The sequence below is a fragment of the Lepisma saccharinum genome, chromosome 5 (assembly GCF_977018435.1).
Source record: "Lepisma saccharinum chromosome 5, izLepSacc3.1, whole genome shotgun sequence".
NCBI lineage: Eukaryota > Metazoa > Arthropoda > Insecta > Zygentoma > Lepismatidae > Lepisma > Lepisma saccharinum.
Window position 1 is genome coordinate 55,519,689 of NC_139233.1, and position 26,798 is coordinate 55,546,486.

General features: G+C 39.0%; 1 protein-coding gene across 2 annotated transcripts in view; it reads left to right on the forward strand.

Moving 5' to 3' along the window:
* The window catches only part of LOC145987835 (transmembrane protein 87A), an 84,178-nt gene that overhangs the window by 41,753 nt on the left and 15,627 nt on the right, over positions 1–26,798 (forward strand). For both annotated transcript variants that reach the window (XM_083122574.1, XM_083122575.1), the window contains 4 exons: positions 14,797–15,015; positions 16,286–16,406; positions 17,996–18,099; positions 26,595–26,665. In XM_083122574.1, the coding sequence (XP_082978700.1) occupies positions 14,797–15,015; positions 16,286–16,406; positions 17,996–18,099; positions 26,595–26,665 (515 nt within the window). The remainder of the gene's footprint in view (positions 1–14,796; positions 15,016–16,285; positions 16,407–17,995; positions 18,100–26,594; positions 26,666–26,798) is intronic.

The following is a 26,798-nucleotide window of genomic DNA, read 5'->3' on the forward strand; positions in this document are numbered from 1 at the left end:
AATTAAAAAATATTGTTTTCTGTATGAAGGTCCTTACTTGTGTATAAAAAACTTTGGTGACTCTCGTATATCTGCCTTACGTTGCAGTGATGGGATTCTTCAGGAAAACATTGCTATTGAACATGTAAAACTGTGGAAATGTTCCAAGGACAAGAAAATTTCTTGGTTGAACACTTTGCTAGATGCAGGTAGCACACATAAAAATGTGGTGCAACATATACTTGATCAAACAATGCAAGAAAAAAAATGATATTTCTTCATCTGTCATTACAGATGTGTGCATAGTTTGTTCTTGAAACAAACTTACCATTAATGAGGTTGGCCTAAAGTTGGTAGTATACCTCGTATAAAAATATTAATGTGTTTAGTAACTCTTATAGTTATTCAATATTTTTTTTTGTTGGCCTACAAATGGTCGTACTTTAAATACATTTTTATTAGAAATAATATAAATTTAGTTGTTAGGATTTACCTCATGGACAGTGAGATACTTATTATAATGTAAAACAAATGAGTACACCAATGTCACACTTTATTAGTAGTGTTGGTTGATCTGTCTTAGCATACAGTTTCACTTATATTTGTCCAAGGGACAAGTTACTCAAGTTTTAAACTATGACACCTAGGGAATGGTACCAAAAATCCAAATGCTAATTTTAATGTGAATTATTTTGAGTATTTTGATTTCATAAGCTGAATCAAATACTCACATAATGTAGCAATATGTAAGCATAGTGATCCATGAGTTGATCCGAGCTCGTTGCACATGCGGTTATGCCATAGAGCATAAAAACTTGGGGTAGGTTCACGTAAAAGGCAATAAGTAAGTCCTATAGTGCCACTCAAGAAACTGAATATGAAAAATGTTATTAATATTTTTTGTCAATATTATTGAGTATTAACCATTTTATTCTAAATGGCGAAGGTTGACAAAAAAACTTAATATGAAAAGTGTATAATTTTATTAGCATAGGATATTGAATGGTACATTTTCTTCAAAAGTTGAAACCTTACTCGAGCAGTTTCTTTTTGTATGATTGGATTAAGTGAGTAATAAGACATTATTTGTACTAGGCAGATGGGTAGTATTGGAATATTAGATTGACTCCATGAAAAGTATCAAATACTGAATAGTACCTGGTTTTATGGTGTGTTGATTGCTCAAATTAGTATCATTCGCATCTGATGAATGGTCATGCTACATGAAGATAGCAGTGTATGCAGTGTTGACATTAAGTATACTCCAAAAACACTGACTAAAATTTCAATCAAAAATTTTCTCACGTCCACAGCAGTGTGAATTTCCTCTCAACAATGTTTTCGTTCATAATAATTAATATGATATATGAAACACATATGTTGGTAGTGTTGAGTCAAATGTAATTTAAATATTTTGTGTACATGTATGTTAAATGTTAAACAAGCAAACTGGTAATATGATAACTTTGCAAGTTGTTTATTTCAATATTGTGTCTTTTGTTTGTTAACATATAATGAGTGGTGAAGTTTGTGGGTATTCTCTCATATAAACAATAGGTTATAATAATTTCATGTTTTGCATTCATTTAACCATAGTGTAAATGTATAATTTTTTGTAGCTCACTCTACTAGTAATGATGTAGCTACAAATGTGTCAAGGTATTAATCTTTGCTTTTGTTTGTCATTTGACACTTAATACTTGATATGCTATTGAACTTCACCATAACTTTGAAGTTTGAACTTCATTTTTCATGCAATTTAATATAACATTATACCATGGTCTTTAATAATAGTTCAGCTCAGAAACATATTAAAGTTTCTTAATATATAGGTTATAAGCATGTTGCCATATAATGTTGGCATTGTATTGGTACTTTTTTCACTCTTAGCAATTTTTGTTTTCTTGCAAATAACATATCGTATGTTGATTTCAAAAGTTGTTACAAGTTTAGTAAATTGTAATTTATAGTTTGGCGTGGGTAAGCCCATTGGGCGCCAGTATGACGGTATCAGAATGAGTACCATCATAAAGTGAAAAATAAAATAATTTTATTACTTGAAATTTACAATTTGAGGTCGTATTTGGTAGTTTGTATTTGTAGAAAATTAATTTGCATCACTTTGGCTTTGATATAATTGAAGTACGTATGTAAATTGCACGTATTTAAAAATGTTTTATATCTCAACGATGTAATTTGGGTTAGTGAAGTATCACGAAAATTGCCTATTTATGCATAATCACAAATATATTTGGTTTCAATAGCTTTTATTTGCTCTTTTATTGTTATATGGGCGCAAACATGTATTTAAAATGTATTATTAGCATGTACAAACCATTTAAAATTAATTTTGGTTGATTTTCGACAAAAACTTACGATTTGTTAAAATGAGCGCCTTGAAAAGTAATCCTAAACTTGGAAGTAATCCTAAACTTGTGAAACATAGCCAACTCACATAAAGGGAAAAATCTAAGTTGTGCGTAAATAACCTTTTTCCCACCAAAATTGTAAAACTAAAAATTACTGAAAAAGGTAAAAAGAAAATACATAAACATGTGATAGAATATTGTAATATCTATTTTATTGTATCAAATTTATTTTACATGCATTTTCATGCATAATATCTGTATAATTCAAAAATTGTCATTTGAAAAATATTCGCGAGTTTGTATTCTGTGCTGAAAGTTGTAACAGTGTGGATTCGGAGACACTGCTTCATCTAAAAGATCATCTTGGACTGACGAGAAGTCACAAAAATGTTTCGGAAAGTGAAATTTGAAGAATTTGATTAAAAGGGAAGATCCGTCGATATTTTAAAGCATATCAGCGCAGATAAGTATTATGTTTACTTTTAAAAGTTGAAACTTCATCGCTAAAGGCGTAAAAGGTCCAAAGGACATAAATTTGGTGACCGGCTGGAATCACATAAAATGGCAGCCATCTTCGTTTTATAAGGAATCTACGAATAAATATTATACATGCATGTAGATACTTTAAATGAAAGGCCTATTTCGTAAATGTACAAAAAGTGCTTAATTGGGATGTGGAAAGTGAATTGAACATATTATTTACATATTTCGTCTTGGTTTTCGCCGATTGATTATCGAGCATTTCTTGCCGAATTACGACGTACAAATCTGCGAAAGATCGGAAGTAATTCTTCTTAGAAACAATTTGACTTGAAGTAATAAAAGTAAAGATAAACCTGAAATATGCCAAAAGGTTGATGTAAAGCAATATTTATGCTTCATTGTACAAATTTATACTAAAGAATGTACAGAATTTATGTGTGAACTTGTCTAATTCATTGTTCAATTTTGTTTAAATATATAGTGCATTAATACTCGATTTTGGTAATTTTCCTTAAGTACTCAAATGTGAATACATATTTATGCCAGCAATTTTGCAACATAGAAATTTAAAACTTGAACTTCTCGTATTTTGTCATGTAAAATTATGAAACCATTTTCTTTATTTTTTAATGTGAATTTCATCTCGACCGTATAGTTCACTAAGCCGAGGAAATCCATATATATATATATATACATATATATATATATGGATAAAAGCAAGGAGGGCCAAAAGGGCTAAGTAAAAATCAAATAAGGTAAAAGGAAACACTCACCGGACAGTAGGAAAATTCAAAATTTTCGCTAATTTATAGCATCATCGGTGTGAGAAGAAACAGAAGACGGAACCGGAAGTTGGGGTCCTGCAGAGTTGCCAGGTCCCCATTGAAGAAGAAGCGGTGCGTAGAACGAAAAAAACACTGTTTCGTCACCAGGCTCGTCGTAAACTGTGAGTGTGTAGGATGAGTTGGGAAGGCGGGAGGGTGGGTGAGGGTTGGGCATTACTGGGTGGCCTTGTTCAGGCCAGGTGGAGTGGTTGCACTCATGGCCGATATATAGGCCCTCTCCCATCTTTTGCGAACAGAGGTGTTGGCTGGTTGGGGTAGGAGGTGGATGATCGCTACCCGGAAGCAGTCGTTGAAACTGATGTTGTGGTGGTTGGTGTGGACGGCGACAGTGAAGTCAAGGTTGTGGGTGGAGGAGCGGTGGTTATTGATGCGGAGGTTGAGGGCCGTTGATGTTTCCCCCAGGTAAAAATCACCACAGATGTTGCAGGTGAGGATGTAGATAAGGTTTGAGGCATGGCAGGTCCCTTTGGGATGGAGGGTAAATTTGCCAGTGGCCGTGTGCACCTGGAGGGTGTGAGAAGTGATAAGGATGGGACAGGTCTTGCACCTGGGTCGGTTGCATTTATGGGCAGGGGGGTGTTGGATGTGTGGTGAAGGAGTGTTGTGGACCAGGATGTTTTGGAGGTTAGGGGGGCGTTTGAAAACCACCCTGGGTTTGTCGGGAAATATGTTTTTGGTTTCGGGATCACTGTGGAGGATTGGGAGAAGAGAGTGCAGTGTGTGCCTGATTTTGTTGAGGTGGGGATGATATTGGGTGATGAGTGCAGGTGGGTTGGTGGCAGCAGGTTTCTTGGTGGTAGTGGTATGTGAGGCAGCTCGTGATATTTGCTTGGTGACCAGGATGGAGGGATATCCACGGTTAACCAGGGCCTGGTGTAGGCGGAGGTTATAATTCTGGCGGGAGGTGGGTGAAGTGTTCAGGCGCTGTCCCCTGAGGGCCAGAGAGAATGGAATTGCTTTTTTGGTGTGGAACGGGTGGGAGCTGGAGAAGTGTAGGTATTGCACCCTCCCGCCATTGCCCCCAAATACCATCCTTGCCACCATTGATGTCACTTCCCTCTACACCAACATACCTCACTCCCATGGCCTCCGCTCCATAGAATTCTATCTCAATAGCAGACCCAAACCTCACAACCCCAGCACCAACTTCCTGACCCACCTAGCCCACCTTGTCCTCACTTGTAACAACTTCACCTTCGAAAACCAAAATTTCCTACAGATCCGAGGTACAGCCATGGGTACCAGAATGGCCCCATCCTATGCAAACCTCTTCATGGGCCAACTTGAGCAAGAGTTTTTGGCTACCCAACCCCTCCAACCCCTCCTCTGGCTCCGCTTCATCGACGACATCTTCATGCTCTGGACACATGGAGAACCATCCTTGTCAGCCTTCCTGGACCAACTTAACCACTTCCGTTCCCTAAAATTCACCTGGACACACTCCCCCAACCAGATCACCTTCCTGGATGTGGACGTGCACATCGAGGGAGGACACCTGACTACCTCCATCCACATAAAACCCACCAACCACATGCAATACCTACACTTCTCCAGCTCCCACCCGTTCCACACCAAAAAAGCAATTCCATTCTCTCTGGCCCTCAGGGGACAGCGCCTGAACACTTCACCCACCTCCCGCCAGAATTATAACCTCCGCCTACACCAGGCCCTGGTTAACCGTGGATATCCCTCCATCCTGGTCACCAAGCAAATATCACGAGCTGCCTCACATACCACTACCACCAAGAAACCTGCTGCCACCAACCCACCTGCACTCATCACCCAATATCATCCCCACCTCAACAAAATCAGGCACACACTGCACTCTCTTCTCCCAATCCTCCACAGTGATCCCGAAACCAAAAACATATTTCCCGACAAACCCAGGGTGGTTTTCAAACGCCCCCCTAACCTAAAAAACATCCTGGTCCACAACACTCCTTCACCACACATCCAACACCCCCCTGCCCATAAATGCAACCGACCCAGGTGCAAGACCTGTCCCATCCTTATCACTTCTCACACCCTCCAGGTGCACACGGCCACTGGCAAATTTACCCTCCATCCCAAAGGGACCTGCCATGCCTCAAACCTTATCTACATCCTCACCTGCAACATCTGTGGTGATTTTTACCTGGGGGAAACATCAACGGCCCTCAACCTCCGCATCAATAACCACCGCTCCTCCACCCACAACCTTGACTTCACTGTCGCCGTCCACACCAACCACCACAACATCAGTTTCAACGACTGCTTCCGGGTAGCGATCATCCACCTCCTACCCCAACCAGCCAACACCTCTGTTCGCAAAAGATGGGAGAGGGCCTATATATCGGCCATGAGTGCAACCACTCCACCTGGCCTGAACAAGGCCACCCAGTAATGCCCAACCCTCACCCACCCTCCCGCCCTCCCTCCCAACTCATCCTACACACTCACAGTTTACGACGAGCCTGGTGACGAAACAGTGTTTTTTTCGTTCTACGCACCGCTTCTTCTTCAATGGGGACCTGGCAACTCTGCAGGACCCCAACTTCAGGTTCCGTCTTCTGTTTCTTCTCACACCGATGATGCTATAAATTAGCGAAAATTTTGAATTTTCCTACTGTCCGGTGAGTGTTTCCTTTTACCTTATTTGATTATATATATATATATATATATATATATATATATATATATATATATATATATATATATATATATATATATATATATATATATATATATATATTATTTGGCCAGTAATACATTTTAATTATTATTTTCTTTTTCCTTATCATTTCTTTCATCCGAAGTACCATAAAAATCAGAACGTTCCTTCATTTTGTGATGAAATTATTTCAACCGCATTTCACATTAGTGTCACTATCTTGAATGTAATACTGTTGCCATATTGAGAAACTGCAGGTTATAAGCTTTACAACGATATACACCGTGTTCCAAAATGAATATCGGGGTTTTAATTAAGTGTATATTTTATTACATATACATTACAGAAATGAAACATACCTTAAAAGGAAGGGTAACTCAAACAGTTTTTGTCACAAGTTACAAGTGTTCAATGTGGGATCCCCTTGTGACACGGCACACATCTAGTCTGTAGCAATTTCTTCCCACACTGAAGCTAGCATGTCTGTTGAAACAGACTCCACAGCTGCATCAATCCCGCGTTGCAATTCAGGGAGGTCGGCAGGTAGCGGTGGCACTTATACACTATCCTTTACATACCCCCACAAAAAGAAATCGCAGGGGGTGAGGTCGGGAGATCTGGGGGGCCATTGCAGAAGAGCCACGGCATCCTCACAATAATGACAGATCCATCGTTGGGGAAAAACAGCATTCAACCAATTCCATACTTCACGATGAAAGCGTGGGAGCAGATGCCAGATGATGTTTCTTTTTTGGTAACGATCCAGTTGAGGGTAGAACCATTGCTGGAGCATGTCCAAATACGCAGTACCAGTGATAGTGTTTTCCACAAAGAAGAAAGGTCCATACACTTGTTCTTTGGATAGAGCACAAAAGACGTTCACTTTTGGCGAATCCCTCATGTGCTGCACTGTTTGGTGTGGATTTTCATATTCACTCGTCCACTAAGATGAAATGAGGCTTCATCACTAAAGATCACACTTGTAAGAAAATCATCTTCCATGTCCAGTACATTTTCGCAGAAGTTGGCACGGGTCACATTATCTTCAGGTTTTAGGGCCTGTAACAGATGTAGACGGTACGGCCTCATGTGCAATCTCTTTCGTAACACCCTCCAAACAGTGGTGGACGGCATTGACAGTTCTCGACTCCCCCGCTTTACAGATTTCCTGGGACTCCGACCGAAACTTGCTCTGACCTGTTTCACTTACTCATCTGGTAGACATGGTCTTCCGGAGCTCTTCCCTTTGCACAGGCATCCCGTATTCTTAAATTGGTTGTACCATCTTCGGATGTTGTTATCCGATGGGGGATCACATCCATATTCCCGCCGAAAAGTACGTTGCGCTCCAATTGCTGAGTTACACCTTGCGAATTCCAAGAGACAAAGGCTTTACGCTCAGGAGTCATCTCCATCTTTACTACTAGCGCCGTGCTGCGGCGGAGTTACGAAACATCACCTGCGAAGTAGAAACAAAAACTGTTTGAGTTACCTTTCCTTTTAAGGTATGTTTCATTTCTGTAATGTATATGTAATAGAAGATACACTTCATTGAAACCCCGATATTCATTTCGGAACACCCTGTATAACATGATAGGGTTCCATGAACATGAAAAATCAATGAAAGTGTCACAAAATTATGGAATGATCCTGAATGGTTTCATGTTGGCTGTCCAAATTATTCCATGCATAATACGCACCACAGTTTTTGGGGACAAAAATTTTGGAAAAAAGTGTGCATTGTACATGAGTAAATATGGTAATACTCTATTCACTTTTGTTATACTGGTAATTCAAATTCTGTGTTACTTGCAAATAAGTATATCTACTTTACAGATAAATTTGTTTTCTTGCAAATGCTCTCTTCAAAATCATTTGTTTTAAATAGCTGGGCATGTCTACTATTCAGAATGTCAACACCAATGTTTTCTGTGTAATTTGTAGTTGACAGTTCACAGCATTAAAAGGTATTGAGGTACAGTCTGTGCAAGGTCAACATTGGTATTTCTTGTGGCTTGAATGTCCTTTGTATAAAATACTAGACCTAATAAAACATAATTAAAGACAGCTGTGAATGGGCAGTGAGTCTATAAATTTACATAAGATAATTATGTTTTCATAATTGGAAAAAGAGAGCCGCGGTAGTATATAAATACGGAGAAACTAGTACTCACTTTTATCCGCGAAGCTGTGGCCACTGAAATTAATCGAAAAAGAAGATAAAAGTGAGTACTAGTTTCTCCGTATTTATAATTATGTTTGTTTGCAAGTAACACAGAACTTTTATCATTCTATAGAATGTAGTGAATTTTCAAGCATATTTGTTCCATGAATGTACACTAGTGGCAGAAAGTTTAGACTCACCTGTAAAAATTTGTAATTCACTGAAAGTAAAGTAGACTCACCTGTAAAAATTTGTAATTCACTGAAAGTAAAGTTTAAAATGTGACAACAGGTGACACTATTGTGCTTGAATTTCACTATTGATATTTATAGAATGTTTTTAAAGCTGTTTTGATATGTCTTGGAAATGTTAATCTATTTATTGAATGATGGTCATGTAATATCAGTGTGCAGTCCTCTTCTATAAACTTTTTCCTCTGTTATCGGTATGCTCTTAACAAGTTCTGACTGTCTTTTAATAGATTCTCTCTATGTTAATCTTCAACATTGCAATGATATTACTGATTGTGAGTGGTTGCATCAGCCTACTGACCAGTTATTGTGGGGTCAGTGGTACTTATACCAGAAGTGATTGTGTGTAATTTTAACCTACAGTACCTGCTATTGTCGTGCTATTTGTATTTGAACCTTGTGAAGTATTAGTGCCCAATTGGACATAAAGGTGGGAACAAGTTCGCATTTACCAGCAACTATGGGGAAGAAGGCTAATATAAGCCAAGAAATTAGGGCCAAGGCATGTGCATATAAGGAAATTAAATGGTCAAATCGACAAATAGCAAAACAATTAAACATTTCTGAATGCAGTGTCTGTAGAGCAGTGTCTGTAGAGGAAACTGGTAGTCATGAGGATCGGCCACTCTGTGGGCATCGAAGGAAGACGTCTATCGTCGAGAACAACCACATTGTCATCTTCAGTAAGCGTGACAGAAGGCAATGGACATATGCGCAGAAATAAATAAAACAAGAGAGCAACCAGTGTCTGTTACAACAGTGAAAAATCGTCTGCGTGCGGCTGGATTATTTGGTCGAGTAGCAGTTCGTAAACAATTGTTGAAAGCCGTACACAAGCGTAAAAGGCTGTAGTGTACCAAAGATCATGCTAACTGGACCATCGAACAATGGAAACAAGTACTTTGGACGGATGAATCAAAATATGAAAAATTTGGTTCTAACCGCCACCAATACATTCGTCGCCGCCCTAGAGAAAGAGTTTTGGAAGCTTGTATTATTCCAACAGTAAAGCATGGAGGAGGAAGTGTCATGGTTTGGGGATGTTTTGGTAACAATATGGTTGGTGATTTAGTGAGAGTGCAAGGAACACTGGAACAGAAACAGTATCATCATATTCTTTCATGCAATGCTGTACCATCCGGCACAAGATTAATTGGTCGCGGATTTGTTCTACAACAGGATAATGATCCTAAACACACATCAAAATTGTGTAAGCAATATGTTGCAGGAAAGGAAGCCGAAGGAGCAATGATTTGACCTTCCCAATCACCTGATTTGTCACCAATTGAGCTATTGTGGGAGGAACTTGACAGGAAGGCAAAAGCAAGGACCCCAAGCTCTTTGGAGGAGCTGTGGCAGTGTCTACTGGAAGCCTGGGAAGGTATGAAAATGCAGAGACATTAAAATAACTTGCAGCAAGAATGCCACGTATATGTACAGCTGTCATCAAATCAAGGGGAGGACATATTGATGAACAGGCAGTGTGATGAAAATGCATTTTGATGCCTTTTTTAAAATTTTTAACTTTTTGTGAAAAATTGGTGTCTTCTATACAGTGTTATATGTAAGTTGGTGTGTAACATACCCATACAAGTTCAAATATATGCACTATGATGGTTGGTTTCACTAATAGCATTTTATTTTCATTTAAACAATAAATTTCATAGGTGAGTCTAAACTTTCTGCCGCTAGTGTAAATAATGTTTTATACAGTATAACCTCTATTTAATTTTACGTTTCTTGTTCAGAGGAAGAAAAATGTCATATAATTGTCCTGTGTTGTATATTTTCCTGAAAGACAATTGATATGACAATGTTTATGATTTATGCTTTTATAAGACTTTTATGAATGATTTTCATTAGTTTTATGCATGAAATCTCTGTTACAACATAAGAAGAAACATAGAGAGGCATGATTTTTATAACATTTAAAATTCAAAACTTTCAAAGTTCAATAACATGTGGTGTATGATCTCCACATTTCTACAGAATTCTAATATCAAGCATAAGTGAAAAGTGGAGATAAAAAAATAAAAAAAATATTGGCTTACTCCTGATTTTTATTGGGAAGTAACAATTGAAGAATTTCTAAAATTATTTTACTGTCCTTTTTTGGCTGTGATTCTTTGTTTTAATTATTTATTTAACATAACTTTGAAAAGTGATTCTGAACTTTTCTAAGGTTAATTTTTGGGTCTTGGCTGATGGAATGTTTTACATTTTATAATGGATTTAACTTTTTCTTCACACTGTTAAAAATGTCTTTAAATTCCTCTGTTTAGGAAAAGGAAAAGAAAATGATTTATTATTTTATCAATGTGGAAACTCATGCTTCAAACTGTATATAAAGTGAGAATCATAGAACTTAAGACCTTCTGTAAACAAAAGCACGTGTATCATAACAGTGTTGCCAACTTATGACAATAAAATTATCTACGTAGCCTACAAGATGCAGAGACGTTCTATTTGTCAACGGACGCGTTATAGCAATGTTTCTCTTAAGGAGGCCCTATAACTTGTTGGGAGTTAATTTGATACGTAGCTTAAAAAGAACAATTAAATATACATCTTGGCTGCTCGGTGGCTGAGTGCAAGTAGAGATGATTACCCAAATGTGGAAGATAAAGTCTTAAATGTAAAAAATAAAGAAAAAAATGTATATTTTATCCATGGGCGTCCAGAAGGGGGGCAAGGGGGCTATGGCCCCCCTGGAAAATGAAATTCAACCAAAATTATATATTTTTTACATACAATTTAATTTCAGCCACAATAATGTGTGTTAATTATTGCCCTTGGGGAAAATGTTCCTTGTTTGCCCCCCCTGGAAAAAATACCTTCCTTGCCCCTCCCTGGAAAAAATCCTACTGACGTCCATGATCTTATCCCCTACCGGGTGTGACAGTTCAGTACCAAATGATTCTTCTTCTGTCGTCTTATGCTAAAAATAACCTTTGCTAGGGAATTCGATGACACATTGAGATAAATGACGTTTTTAAAACAGCTGTTTATTGATTAAATTCATTGGGGTTTGAAAGTATGATTTATTATTACTATTGCACATAAGTAAGCTGATAGAGTTAATTTGATTAACTTGAATCGTATTCATCGTCTCGGTAACTAATGACATAAAGTGCGTGTCACAGTGTGGGGGATCTACACCTCAATGTCACACATTACAACATGCTCCAGACTTTTCTTCAACGTCTCTAAAGTTATGCTATCCCAAAACACTCGTATGCCCTTTTCAGCTCTATCTAAAATTCTGGGTTAAGCAGCAAAAATGCCGAGGGAGACTAAAACGGCAAGTCAATGAAGCATTGTCACTGGAAAGAAAAGTGGGGGAAGAGGACGGTAAGAGGCAGTCACATTTTATTGCACCCTACATATAAAATGCATATTTGCAGGTTTTTCTTTTAAAAAAATACCATGTTTTTCTTCTTTCTAGAGCGAAGGTGTTCATTTTCAATCAACCTCCACCCATACCCCTCTCGCGTCTTGCCCTCATCTCAACCTCACGGTCTGCCATTGCCCTCCTCACCCCCACAAGTCTTACAGAGTGTGAGGGTGTTTGTGAGGTCTGCAGTCATGAGGGTCGCAATCGATGGTGCACACCTCTGCTATGGTCAGCCCATCTGTGTTCCTTCACCCCACAGCACCCTCACTGACATCGTGAAATCAAATTATCATGTGCCGACATTTGCCACACCACTTCAGTTTCTTCACCGACTTAGTGCGAAGGTATTGGGGTTGGCAACAACCTAATAGCGGATTTCTTCCGCCGCATATAGTCCGTTTTAAAAAAGCTTGCCAATGCTAGAAAAATATGTAAATTATCCCGGAATATGAATTTTAAAATAGCTTTTCATTAAAGGTTTCTGCTTATAATAATAATACGTGATGATTGAATAAATTACAACTGATCACGTGAGCGGCAAGAAAGTAGCGCCAGTTTCAAATATGGCAGCTTCCATGCGGGCAGGAAGGTCTCCGTGTTCTCCGAGTTTCTTTCAGAAACATCGGCAAGGACAGCCGTTGAGAAGTGGCGAGAAGCAGATTGTTCTGAACGTTTATGCAACATTCTGTCGGTGGCATCCTGAAAGAACAGTGAAGGAGGTGGTGAAGTTGGTGTCCGAGTGCAGTGGTGTGTCAGCGTCTTCTGTTTTCGGTGCTTTGAAAGAACGGAAAACGACCGGTGAAATTGTGACTCCCGGGAAGAAACACAACGTTGTTGCTCGTGTGAACAAGTACACCGATTTTGAAATAAGCACAATACAGCGCAAAGTGCATTCCTATTTTTTTAATCAAGAACTACCCACCGTGCGGAAGGTATTGGCGGATGTTAATAACGATGAGGATCTCCCCGATTTTAGCGCGTCCACGTTAAAGCGCCTCTTGTTGGACGTTGGGTTCGTTTATGGGAAGCGAAGTCGGCAGACAGCACTCATCGACAGGGACGATATTGTTTTTCGGCGCCGAAAATACCTCCGGTCCGTAAGGGAACTGCGAAAGCAAGGTAAGAACATTTATTACTTGGATGAGACGTGGGTAAACGCAGGACACACTGTGAGCAAGGCGTGGCACGATAGCACTGTCACCTCCAGAAAGAAAGCTTTTCTCGAAGGACTATCAACCGTAATGAAGCAACCGTCAGGAAAAGGCAAGAGGCTCATGATTGTTCATGTTGGAAGTGGAAGTGGGTTCGTGGACGGTGCACAGCTAATTTTTGTGTCAAAGACTACAGGTGACTACTACGAAGAAATGAACGGTGATGTTTTTGAGGAGTGCTTTTCATCTGTTCTGCCAAAACTTGAGCCGAACAGTGTTATTGTGCTGGATAATGCTCCCTATCACAGTGTGAAATGTGAAAAGTTGCCAACCACTGCTTGGAAGAAGGCTAACATATTGGCTTGGCTGAGCGAAAAAGGCGTTGTACTTGAAGAGAGCCGGGCACACCGTGTTGCGTCTACCACCTTACCATTGCAACCTGAATCCCATTGAAATGATATGGGCTCAGGTCAAAGGGTACGTTGCGCGCAACAACAAGACCTTCAAGTTGGACGAGGTCAAGAGACTGACTGAGATTGCCATGTCTCAGATTTCGGTGCGTAACTGGGCGGACGCAGTGCGGCATGTCATTGAAACCGAAGAGCGGAAATTGTGGGAAGTGGACAACCTGACAGACAATTTAAATTTGGAAAGATTCATTATCCAAGTTAATGACGGGGAAAGTGAATCGGAAGATAGTTGTGATGAAGATCTGACAGGCATTGAACCTCTCCCATGGAATTAAAGTAAGTAAATATTTTTCCCTTGCATAAATAATGTGAGTTCTTATTGTCGCTTTTTTTCAGTGCTCAAGAAAGAGAAATGAATGGAGATAAACAATCTATTTTTTTATGTTTCGGCTTATGTTTGTCTAGTTTCTGCTAAAACTGGCGGGACATTGTTGGACAAAGGAGAAAAACAATTCTCTGCATGTCAACAATGTTGGGCAATAGCTTGGTGGAAGGGGTAGCAAGGAAAAGAAAATGCTTGAATTTACTGAATCGACTCTCGCTCTCTCAGTTTTACTTTGGCCCCGTCATACTGAGAGAAAAGGGAGGGAGGAGGGACCCGTTAACCCAGTTTAAGATAAATGAATTTTTTGAAGTCGAAAATATGTTCATACCTGTACTTCAAGCTTCAACAAGAACACGTATTTAATCACACTTCGAACATTTATTTTGCTTCAATGTGTAGGGATGTCATAAAACATAGTAATACGTTTTCTTTTCATGTAACGTATTCGGGTGAAATGCGAGTGAACAGCAGCATATGATGACCGCGCCATCCATGAACAGCTGACGCGGAGTGATACGTTACTCGAAGTGAGACGGTTGTTTACAGAGGGTCGGAAGGTTCGTGATTCTTAGTTTAGAAATATTTGATCAGTAAAATAATCAGCAGTGCTACTATTAAACCACCATTGGTTGATTAAATTATTAATCTTTTAAGTCACTAATTTTAATAATAAAGAAAACTGTTTCCTTTAAATCAAGTTGTAATTTTTTTTCAGGCCTCGCCTCGGTCCTATGCTGCACCGTGTAGTCGGAATAGGTGGCCTCTATTTTGTTCTAGCTGCAGTTGAGAGCTACTTAAGAGTCATGCATCATAAAAACGATCCTTCTAATGAAGGTTTAGTAGCTAGCATTCCATTGGCAGTACTTGATTCTGCCATCTGTTGGTGGATATTCACCAGTCTTGTTCAGACTACCAGAACCCTCAGGTTAAGGAGGTAAGTGAACATTTTAATTGTATGGGTTAAGGGAGAGAGTAGTAAGCTTTTCACTTCTCACACAAATATATAATGAGCCAACCTCTGTAGAGGAGGGATTAATACAGAGCGCTAGCATGCCAGGGTCCCAGTTTCGAATTCTGGCCTAGGCATGTGTGTTCTTTGTGAGTGTCCCTTCATCAATTTCATCATATCATCACTCATCCTCATTTTTGCGATTAGCCAAAGGCAGAAGTGCAAAGTAAAATAAATCAAATCAATCAAATCAATCAATCAACAAATATATAATAATTCTCTGTCCCATTGCAAAAAAATTCATTATTCATTCATTTTGGTAAATTTTTAACCAGCACAGGCCCTTTGCACATTCTCTGAAGTAGTATTTTTGTCTCCTTGTGTTGTGTGTGCTCTGTGCAAGTCTCTTTACTACCTTGCAATTTTACATTTCCCCCTATACGCCTTCATGGCGTGGTGCTATGCACAGGGGAACACTTTACTTTTTACTTTTTTAAGGGACTTTTACACCCCTTTTTTAATTTAGATAGGTTTTTTTTTGTAAAATATGAATGTTGGGAAATAGCCATATGTACGAATGCACACATTAAATTCATTAATTCATATTTATTTGTATGTTCTAGTCTATAGATGTCAAGTTCATTTCAAAGAATTAAGTAGATAGTACAGTAGAACTCCTAGTTTACATTCCCAGTTAATATACACATAATATGTGCTTACTTATCTGTGTACCTGTTTATTTTTTGTGAATAATTTTGGTAACCAACAACTGTTATGTGATTAATTTTGGTAACCAACAACTGTCACCATCAACATCGGAACTTGTAGGTCAGATTGAATAAAATAACCAGGTATGCACATACATAAGTATGTTTCATATGTATATTAATATCTTTCTTCGTCTAAAGTCCCATAACATGAATTATTCCCAGATTTTACAGTTGACCATATTTTAAGTGTTTAGCCTCTGAAAAGCCTATAATCAAGGTTCCACCATTGAGGGTGGTTAGCACAGCATGCTACAATGCCAGAGGCTCTGGTCCAAGTCCTGGCCTGGTTCTGTGTGAGTGTCTTTTCATCATATCATCACTCATCCTCATGATTATCCAGAACTGGCTGAAAAGCAAACTAAGATAAGCCGAATCAACCACTGTTGATGTTGCGTGTGGGTCTTTTTTGATTTTTTTAATCTTATAAAAAAAAAAATATTTAAATTTATTAAAAAAAAATTAATAAAAATATTTTTCCTTTTCAGAAATCTAGTCAAACTGTCATTATACAGACACTTCACCAATACCCTTATATTTTCTGTACTGTCTTCCGTAGTCTTCATGCTGTATTCTATAAAAGCACATAGGCTAACGGAGTGTCTGACTGTAAGTATCATGTATTGCATATTAAGTAAAAGAATGCATGTTGAATGATCGTTATAGTGCTAAATGTGACAAATTACTTGTGTTTTGAGCACAATGTTTTAAGTAGAAGAAAATGTGTACTCGGTCAGTATTGACCAATATAATTGCTGTCTCAAAAACTTTAAAAAAAGAATTAGCATGTATTTAGTACAAACTACACTTTTATTTTTTATGAATAAAAAGAATGCATAATTTGCAAGACTTGGTACGGTACAAGTGGTGGCCGCGGTGGCTCAGTCGGTAACGCGTCTGACTACCATGCTATAGGTCCCGGGTTCGATCCCCGGCCGGTTCAAATCCGGGAACTTTTCTAACGGTGAAAGCGGCCCCGGCGCCCACCCAGCGTCGAATAACATGGGTACCTGGGGGAAACCCTGGGGGGTAAAGGTGGTCAGGGGCATGATGCTGATCACATCACCCTCACTCACGACCGGATCAAGAAAGTGTGGGCCGTTACCCCCACACCCCCTATACGCCTTCATGGCGTGGTGCTATGCACAGGGGAACACTTTACTTTTTACTTTTTGGTACGGCAAGTAGTCTCTCCTGCAGTTTCTCACCTGCGAGGCATTCCAGTCATATGTTTTTAATATATTTCTTTTACTGTGCTAAATGCAGAAAAATGTTAAATCGCCAACCCTTTAAATGTAGATAACAATCTCTTCTATGAGCATTATATCTAAGGAAATTAGTTTCGTTGATGTGTTCAGCGATATTATCAATATTTGTAATGGATGATTGATTTCACCACCTTTTACATTGATTTCACCACCTTTTACATTCCATACGAAAAACAAACTATTAGTGGGATTTACCAATGTTTAAGTTCATAGTGTATAAAATTGAGTGGAGATGTTTATTCAATTTTGTCTACTTATCATCAGTAGCTTTTTGTGTGAAAGTGTGCTAATGATATTGCATGCACTCATTGTGGATATTGGCTTGTTTTGAATCCTTGAAGGTAATTATCTCACTACAATGATAATAGTACTGTTAAGTCATTACATTTTGCACGTGACATAGAAATCCAACAGTATTTGGGGAGCTGCAGATGTTATGCACTGTAATTTTCGTACACACCCCCGTAATTTTCCTAGGGCCCAAAAGTTTACATGTGACTAAAGGCAACTGGGACTGGAAGAAACCAGCGGAGATAATTGCCCCGCTCTTCCCTTGACCAAGACTGAGCTATTGTGAATGACGATAATGCGTGAGGTACCACCACTGAAAGCTGGGGACATTCCTTTGTAGAACGCGGGTAGTATGGAACTGTCTGAGCTTGTACTTGGAAGAATTGTGCTCCAAGGGAAGGGTGTATGGATGAAACTGTATGTCGCAGTGTATGTCTCTGCAACCTGGCATAATGTACTTGCATAAATATGCAGTAGATTTATTTCCCGTATTTGCACGTTATTATTTCGGCTGCTTAAGAATGCTCCTGTCTTTTTAATGATTTTATATCCACATCTGCTTTTCCATCCCGATTTATATGGTAATCTTATATGTTTTACAGTTTGTGAATACACTTTTTGTTCTTTTGGTATTTGCAGGATTGGAAGGAATTGTGGGTGGATGAAGCTTATTGGCATCTCCTATTTTCCGTCCTACTTCTAGTTATCATGATCCTTTGGAGGCCTACAAATAATAACCAGAGGTAATATTTTTTCCCCCATTATGTGCTGCATAATCACTCCATATAATAGTAAACACTGATACCATGCCAGAGAAAGATTAGTTTTATCTTATATCTTAATGGACATCAACCATATTGATTTTCAATAAAATAAATCAAATTCCAAATAAGGCCTTGTAAGAAACAAACTTTATTGAGTTATTTTTCTTTTGCTTTGAATAATATACCTCGTTGATTTAGAAAGTAAAATTTCACAACACAGTTTCAATGAAAAGTTGTAACATAGCATCTGCTGATGAGGTAAAACTTCACAATTCCAGTCTTTTAAACATGACAGAAGTTGTAAAAATTCTATGATTTTACTTTAAAGTAAAATCATCTTGAGGCACATATTTTTGGTAAATAAAAAAGCAAAATTTCGGTACAAAAACAGAGGCAATTTCGGGTTCAAAAGCAGCTAATAAAATAAAATAATGGTGTTACAGCAGTGAAAAATCAGATCAAAAGCGGTATGTAAAATAACATTTTGGTTTTAAAATTGTGAATATAATGCTCAATTTGATTTGAAAACTGCACTTATTACATAAAATAAATGTATCCCTTCTAATAGCACATTTAAGTAATTACCAAAGTTTCCACTTTTTTTCTGAAATATTTACAGCAGAATTAATCAATTTTCCTAATTGAGTCTATTTCACATTTTGCAGTTCATTTCGCATTTCGTGACAAAACAGGGTAGGAAATACCTTTCAGAAACATGATAAATAAACAACACAACATGTTATTTTGCATTTTGTGTTTTCATCAAAAACAAAATATGCATGCCTCTATAAATCACATTTGGGTCATTCCATGTCAAATCATCCAGAATTTTGTGAAAATGTCACCCACCATCTCCGATTTTGATGAAATTGAGTATACTTATAGAACTTTTCATGCTGGTTACAAAAATGACAACTTTTTTGAGATTGGTCAAGGGGTTCAGAAATTACGCGTTCTTAAAAATCTCTGTGTACACCACATGCGGCTCTACTTCAAATGACACACATTGGGCTATAAATTATAGTATCTTCTCTCAGGTTTGCCGTAGAAACTTCAAGTTTGATTTCTTTTGCTCAGGATAGTGTACGCTTTCATTTAAATAAGGTTTCTGATCAGTGTATCAATAATCATGTATTTTATGTATAGTTTCATGTATTTTTTTAGAAAATAAATGACTAACTTCAAGAGCGAATTTCGTGCAATGCCCCCCCCCCCCCTTCAATTTCACCCAAATTTTATATACAGGTAGCTGAGAGTGGGTACTAATGCTTGATGGAAAAATTGGGATGGGCGGTTCAGAGACAGGGTGATAAAAAAATAATTTGCATTAAAAGATAATCTTATTAAAAATGCTTATGTATTAGCACAAAGTCTGAAGTACAATATGTTTTGAGGTATAATATTCAAAATTTCTGTTCACTATGTGTGAAGGTAAGCATAGGCGTAACCTGGTGGGGGCAAAGGGAATCATTTTCCCTATCCAAAATTTATAGATTAATTAAAACCTACAAGTTAAATATATTTTGGTAACCTCCTGGCACTTGAGGAACAAACAAAAAAAAGAGTAATTATTGTGATTTTTAAAATGTATTTAGCAAATAATCTTTGACACTATTTTTATGGGACTGAAAACTTTGATTCTCTCAACCAAAGATAGTTCTCAAGTTCCCAAGTTACGCCCATGAAGATAGTACCGAAAAATACTTACTCTATTGTATTCTATGCATTGCCAAAATTTCATGCACTATAAATTGTGCCGTTCACATTTTCTGTTCCCAACTGCAAAAAAAAAATATCTGTACCTTCTCTGGATGCTACGTAAAAAAATTTTCTTGGAATTGCTGGCCTGTCAAGGAAGCTATCCTTTGTTACATGCTAACTTCATCCATGCTTTATGTCAATTCATATCTACTTGTATGTGAAACTTCAGTGTTTTAGGTGGACTGTCGAGCTAGGAAACAGTCATCGTTGAAGAGTGGATCTTTGGATTTTGTTGAACTTGGAATGGAGGAGAAAGAAATAGGTGCAAGTGGAATCAATGACACCATATTCAAAATACCGTGGTCAGCATTCAAATGATTTCTTAATTAAAATCGTTCAAGCAAAGTTGATTCTGTGTTTCATCATTTATTTGCAGTAGTAATGTAGGTATATGAAGACATACGGATTATGTACTAGAAACACAATTTGTAATTTTTACACAAATCAATGATCATTAACTGTAAGTTTCTTTCACAGTAACTGTAAAGTAACTCAGTTACTTTCAAAGTACCAGTAACTGTAAGAGAGTTACTTTTTAAATGAGTAACTGTAACTTGGTTACTTGTAAAAAGTAACTTACTGAACACTGTAAATAACCTAATAACCTATAGCCTAAGTTCAAAACAGTGCATACTTAATCTTCCTGGTGCTGTTGTATAGTACTTTGCAATCGCTGACACATTGTACTGCGGGTTGTTATCATTTCACCTTACGTGATCAATAGGAAATTTATGCCTCTAATACTATTTCTATGGAATTGGTACTTCATTGCTGAACTTGTTACTTGATACTGTTGATGTCTATACAAGTCTTCTAAGTGTTCCAACCACCCAATCACAAGGAGATTTTCTCTGGTATGTGGCAAGAAAAGCTCCATTTGGAAAAACTTCAATCAGCACAAATGTGTATTATTAATTCTTACTTCATATTACGTATCTCCGTGAAGATTATAAAAAAAAAATCCATATTGAGATAAAATGCACAAAAAGAAGAATGTTCTCGAAGAAAATTTGCTAAGCTTGGGAATGCTAATGACTATCATGGTGGTTGCGGTAAACGCGGTTTAAAATTACTTACGTGAAATTTAAAAGATTTCGTAATTCCGCGTTGCACAATTTAATGGTTCAATCCTATTAATTTCGAAGATCCACTGTCTTCATTCACAAAAGGGTAAGGCGTTTGAAGCGGAGATGGTACCGCGTCAGTACATTGTTTGTTCCCGGGCGGCGGTGGTTGCGATTTTTCCCGTTCGGCAGCACTGGCGCGCGCATCTTGGTTTGCGTCGTCTGCTTCCTGTTGTCCGGTGGCGTTGCCAGTTGGGGGTTGGGGGGCTGGGCCGTGTTGCTCGGTAATGTGCCGTTCCTGTTCCCCGCGTGGCTGGAGGGGGGTCGAGTATGTGCATAGCATCTTTTCTTTTTCAGGTCGGGGATCTTTCTGAGGACAGGGTGCCAAGTTGGGTGTGCTTGTCCAATGTCCAGGTTTAGTGTTGGTTTCTGCTGGATGATAGCATGGGTTTCTTTGATGGTGTTTTCTATGACAGAGCCGGTTGGGTGGAGTATGGATATGGAGGAGATGGTGTGGTTAGTGGAGTGGAGGTGTTGGGAGAGGCCTGATTTAGGTGTGTCGTTTTTGGAATCTTTTACATGTTCGTTAATCCGTTCTTGGACGGTGCGGATGGTTCTGCCAATGTAGGTGTTGTGGCATTGGCATGTGGTCTTGTAGACACCGGGGGATGCAAGTTTGGGTAGGTAGTATCTCTTGAAGTTGGGTAGTGCCCTTCCGATTTGGGATATGGGTTTGTGTGCTACTCGGATGTTGAAGGGTTTGAGGGCCTTGGCAAATTTTCCAGATGTGGTGGGGTGGTATGGAAAGGCGATCCATTTGGGTTTAGGATTTTGGTTCGGGTTATCTCTGTTTCTTGGATGTCTGAACTGGGTTTCTGTTTTTGCGCACCACATGGATAGTTGGCGCTCGGTGTAACCGTTGTTTAGGCCTATTTCCGTTACGCACGCTATTTCATCTTGCAGGTCATCTTCTGTGCAGCTGTGTGTGAAGGCTCTTCTGTAAAAGTTCATCCATACTCCAGCTTTCTGTTTTGGTGGGTGGTTGGATTTTGCATGGATATACTGGGTGCCCGAACCTGGTTTCCTGTATACGGATGTGACGAACTTGTCTTGGAGTCGTCGGATGCTGAGGTCGAGAAAGTTGAGGCGGCCATTTTGTTCCCTTTCAACGGTGAAGTTTATGTTGGGATGTATGTTATTGAGGGCAGTTAGGAGAAGGGTTAGGTCCTCTTCCTGTTTGTAAATGACTATGGTGTCATCGGCATATCTTTTGTATCTTATATGAGCAAACTCTGGTTGGGTGAGAATTGACTTCTCGGCCACATGCAGCACTATGTTGGATAGGGGTGCAGAAAGGGGGTTGCCCATCGCTAGGCCCCCTGTCTGGTGGAAGAAACTGTCCTCGAACTGGAAATAGTTGTGGGTGAGGCAGGCTTGTAGAAGGTTGCAGATTTCATCAGTTACAAATGGAGGCGTGTTATTGCTGAGTAGCCAAGTTCTGGTGGAGTCAAGTGCAAGGCTGATCGGGATGGAGGAGTACATGTCCACTACGTCTATGCTGGCTAGTTTGCAGTTGTCGGCTTTGACAAAAGAGGTGACAAATTCTTTTGCCTCGAGGCTGTTTTTTAGGCAGTAGGTGAGTTTGTCATTGTGGGCAGTCAGTTTCTGGAGGAGCCATTTGGTTAGGTGGACACTTGGTTGATTGAAGCCGGCCACTATGATTCTCAAGGGGGTTCCTGGTTTGTGAGTTTTTGGTATGCCATATGCACAGGGAAGGCTGGGGTGGGTGTTCCTTAGTTTCTTCTTTTCACTATCTTGAAGGAGGGCACAGAAGATGACCTGCAAGATGAAATAGCGTGCGTAACGGAAATAGGCCTAAACAACGGTTACACCGAGCGCCAACTATCCATGTGGTGCGCAAAAACAGAAACCCAGTTCAGACATCCAAGATAGATAACTATTTCCAGTTCGAGGACAGTTTCTTCCACCAGACAGGGGGCCTAGCGATGGGCAACCCCCTTTCTGCACCCCTATCCAACATAGTGCTGCATGTGGCCGAGAAGTCAATTCTCACCCAACCAGAGTTTGCTCATATAAGATACAAAAGATATGCCGATGACACCATAGTCATTTACAAACAGGAAGAGGACCTAACCCTTCTCCTAACTGCCCTCAATAACATACATCCCAACATAAACTTCACCGTTGAAAGGGAACAAAATGGCCGCCTCAACTTTCTCGACCTCAGCATCCGACGACTCCAAGACAAGTTCGTCACATCCGTATACAGGAAACCAGGTTCGGGCACCCAGTATATCCATGCAAAATCCAACCACCCACCAAAACAGAAAGCTGGAGTATGGATGAACTTTTACAGAAGAGCCTTCACACACAGCTGCACAGAAGATGACCTGCAAGATGAAATAGCGTGCGTAACGGAAATAGGCCTAAACAACGGTTACACCGAGCGCCAACTATCCATGTGGTGCGCAAAAACAGAAACCCAGTTCAGACATCCAAGAAACAGAGATAACCCGAACCAAAATCCTAAACCCAAATGGATCGCCTTTCCATACCACCCCACCACATCTGGAAAATTTGCCAAGGCCCTCAAACCCTTCAACATCCGAGTAGCACACAAACCCATATCCCAAATCGGAAGGGCACTACCCAACTTCAAGAGATACTACCTACCCAAACTTGCATCCCCCGGTGTCTACAAGACCACATGCCAATGCCACAACACCTACATTGGCAGAACCATCCGCACCGTCCAAGAACGGATTAACGAACATGTAAAAGATTCCAAAAACGACACACCTAAATCAGGCCTCTCCCAACACCTCCACTCCACTAACCACACCATCTCCTCCATATCCATACTCCACCCAACCGGCTCTGTCATAGAAAACACCATCAAAGAAACCCATGCTATCATCCAGCAGAAACCAACACTAAACCTGGACATTGGACAAGCACACCCAACTTGGCACCCTGTCCTCAGAAAGATCCCCGACCTGAAAAAGAAAAGATGCTATGCACATACTCGACCCCCCTCCAGCCACGTGGGGAACAGGAACGGCACATTACCGAGCAACACGGCCCAGCCCCCCAACCCCCAACTGGCAACGCCACCGGACAACAGGAAGCAGACGACGCAAACCAAGATGCGCGCGCCAGTGCTGCCGAACGGGAAAAATCGCAACCACCGCCGCCCGGGAACAAACAATGTACTGACGCGGTACCATCTCCGCTTCAAACGCCTTACCCTTTTGTGAATGAAGACAGTGGATCTTCGAAATTAATAGGATTGAACCATTAAATTGTGCAACGCGGAATTACGAAATCTTTTAAATTTCACGTAAGTAACTAATGACTATGATTATAATTTTTTAAAAAAATTGAAGACAGTTGAAACTAACTTAGATAGAGTGGAACTTCGATTTTACGTTGTTCAGCGGACCAAGCTGAAAGAACTTAGAATGCGAGAAAATGTAAAACCGAGGAAAATTTGCTATGTTGGGACCACCAATATTGAATATAAAATGCAGGGAAATGTAAAATCGAGGAACTTGAAATCGGGGTTCCACTGCAATTATTATTTGTAGGTTTGAATTAATCTATAAATTTTGGATAGGGAAAATTATTCCCTTTGCCCGCACCAAGTTACGCCTATGCTTACCTTCACACATAGTGAACAGAAATTTTGAATATTATACCTCAAAACATATTGTACTTCAGACTTTGTGCTAATACATAAGCATTTTTAATAAGATTATCTTTTAATGCAAATTATTTTTTTATCACCCTGTCTCTGAACCGCCCATCCCAATTTTTCCATCAAGCATTAGTACCCACTCTCAGCTACCTGTATATAAAATTTGGGTGAAATTGAAGGGGGGGGGGCATTGCACGAAATTCGCTCTTGAAGTTAGTCATTTATTTTCTAAAAAAATACATGAAACTATACATAAAATACATGATTATTGATACACTGATCAGAAACCTTATTTAAACGAAAGCGTACACTATCCTGAGCAAAAGAAATCAAACTTGAAGTTTCTACGGCAAACCTGAGAGAAGATACTATAATTTATAGCCTAATGCGTGTCATTCAAAGTGGAGCCGCATGTAGCGTACACAGAGATTTTTAAGAACACGTAATTTCTGAACCCCTTGACCAATCTCAAAAAAGTTGTCATTTTTGTAATTAGCATCAAAAGTTCTATAAGTATACCGAATTTCATCAAAATCGGAGATGGTGGGTGACATGGCCTGGATGATTTGACGTGGAATGACCCATTTATGGTTTTCTTCTTTTTAAGCGTCATCAGTTTTACCTCTTTTTTGTTCATCTTTAGGAACCTAAACTGCAGCTATTTTTTTTTTTTTTTTTTTTTTTAGGAAGGGAAGGGCGGTTGGTTAAACTTAAAATGATTTTCTTTAACATATTCACGCCCAGCTCTGAGAGGGAAATTTAAACAGCCAGCCCAGACATTTTCTGACTCAGTGGGGATAACTGTTCTCTACAACAAGAACATGCATGCAATTTTCAAACTAATTTCCCTATTAGATAGAAGCTTGACCTTCCAAGTAATTCAATTTTGCTAGGAATTCTTCCTCTCTATCTGTTACTCTTCCTTCCTCCACTCCCCCATTTTTTCAAAGCCCGATGAGAATTACATTTCTCGTCTGTGCATTGTTTATATTTTTACTACAGTACTAATACATTAGGCTAATGATTAAGAAGTCATTATTGGGAAGTGTGCATTTCTGTGATTTTGATTAGATTAGAGATTAGGCCTTGTTAATCTTCTGCATAAAGTAGATTTCTATGATGCGAAGGCAGAAAGTGAGGCTCTCGAATTAATATCTAATGCTATGTTTCAAACATTGAACTGCTTCCTGGCTAAGATGAAGTTTAGAATTTGACTAGTAAATGGCAGTGGTTTCTAGTATCAGTTCGTTTGGTTTCTGCTGCACACTTTTCTGCACCCTACAGATTTGTGAACAATGCCCCAGATTGTGCTGTGTGTAAAATGTAACTGTTCTTCCAACTCCTTAAGTGTCACTCTGCAATTAGTCCACATAGTCTTCTCAATTGCAGGAACAAGATCTGATCCAGAAGGATGACCACTTCTTACTTAGTCTCTTACTCATGTGACCACCACTGAATTTCCGTAATCATTGTTGCACATTATGCATGGTCATAACATTTGGTCCATGAACAGTTTGCAGTTCAAAATGAATTTGAATCTGAGCTGTCTCATTTCCGCATAGAAACCAAATATCTAATGCACTCACAATTTTGAATATTTATATTTTTAGGAACTGACACTAAAAAATGCTATCTTCTACCAGTCAAGATCTGAACTTAATCTCATTCAAGAAGCAGCTCAGTATCTGGAATAGAACATTAGATATGAATTAGGGAAGCTTACTTTTTGACTTCTCATCATAAATGAACAAACTTTTTATTTTGTTATAATATAATAATAAAAATGAATGTGTAAACACCCTGCATTTTATTTAGTTGTTACAAGTGTTTTAAGTTTTCATGGGTTTTGTGAACTTCTAGCATGAAGTCGTGGAACCTCTGATCTAAAATAATCAAGTACATGCAATTATATAAATACTTTGTATTTTCAGATACGCATTCACACCCTTGCTGGATAATCCAGAGGATGAGGAAGATGAGGCTTTAATAAATGATGCTTACGGTATGTAGATGAGCATCAAATTATTTGTAGTGCAATAAGTATTTTGAATCTATCTCAGAAGTGACAAAACTTTTGACTGAGTTATTTTGCATCGTCTAGTGCCTCTTTGTGTTAATGGCACAACAACAGGCAG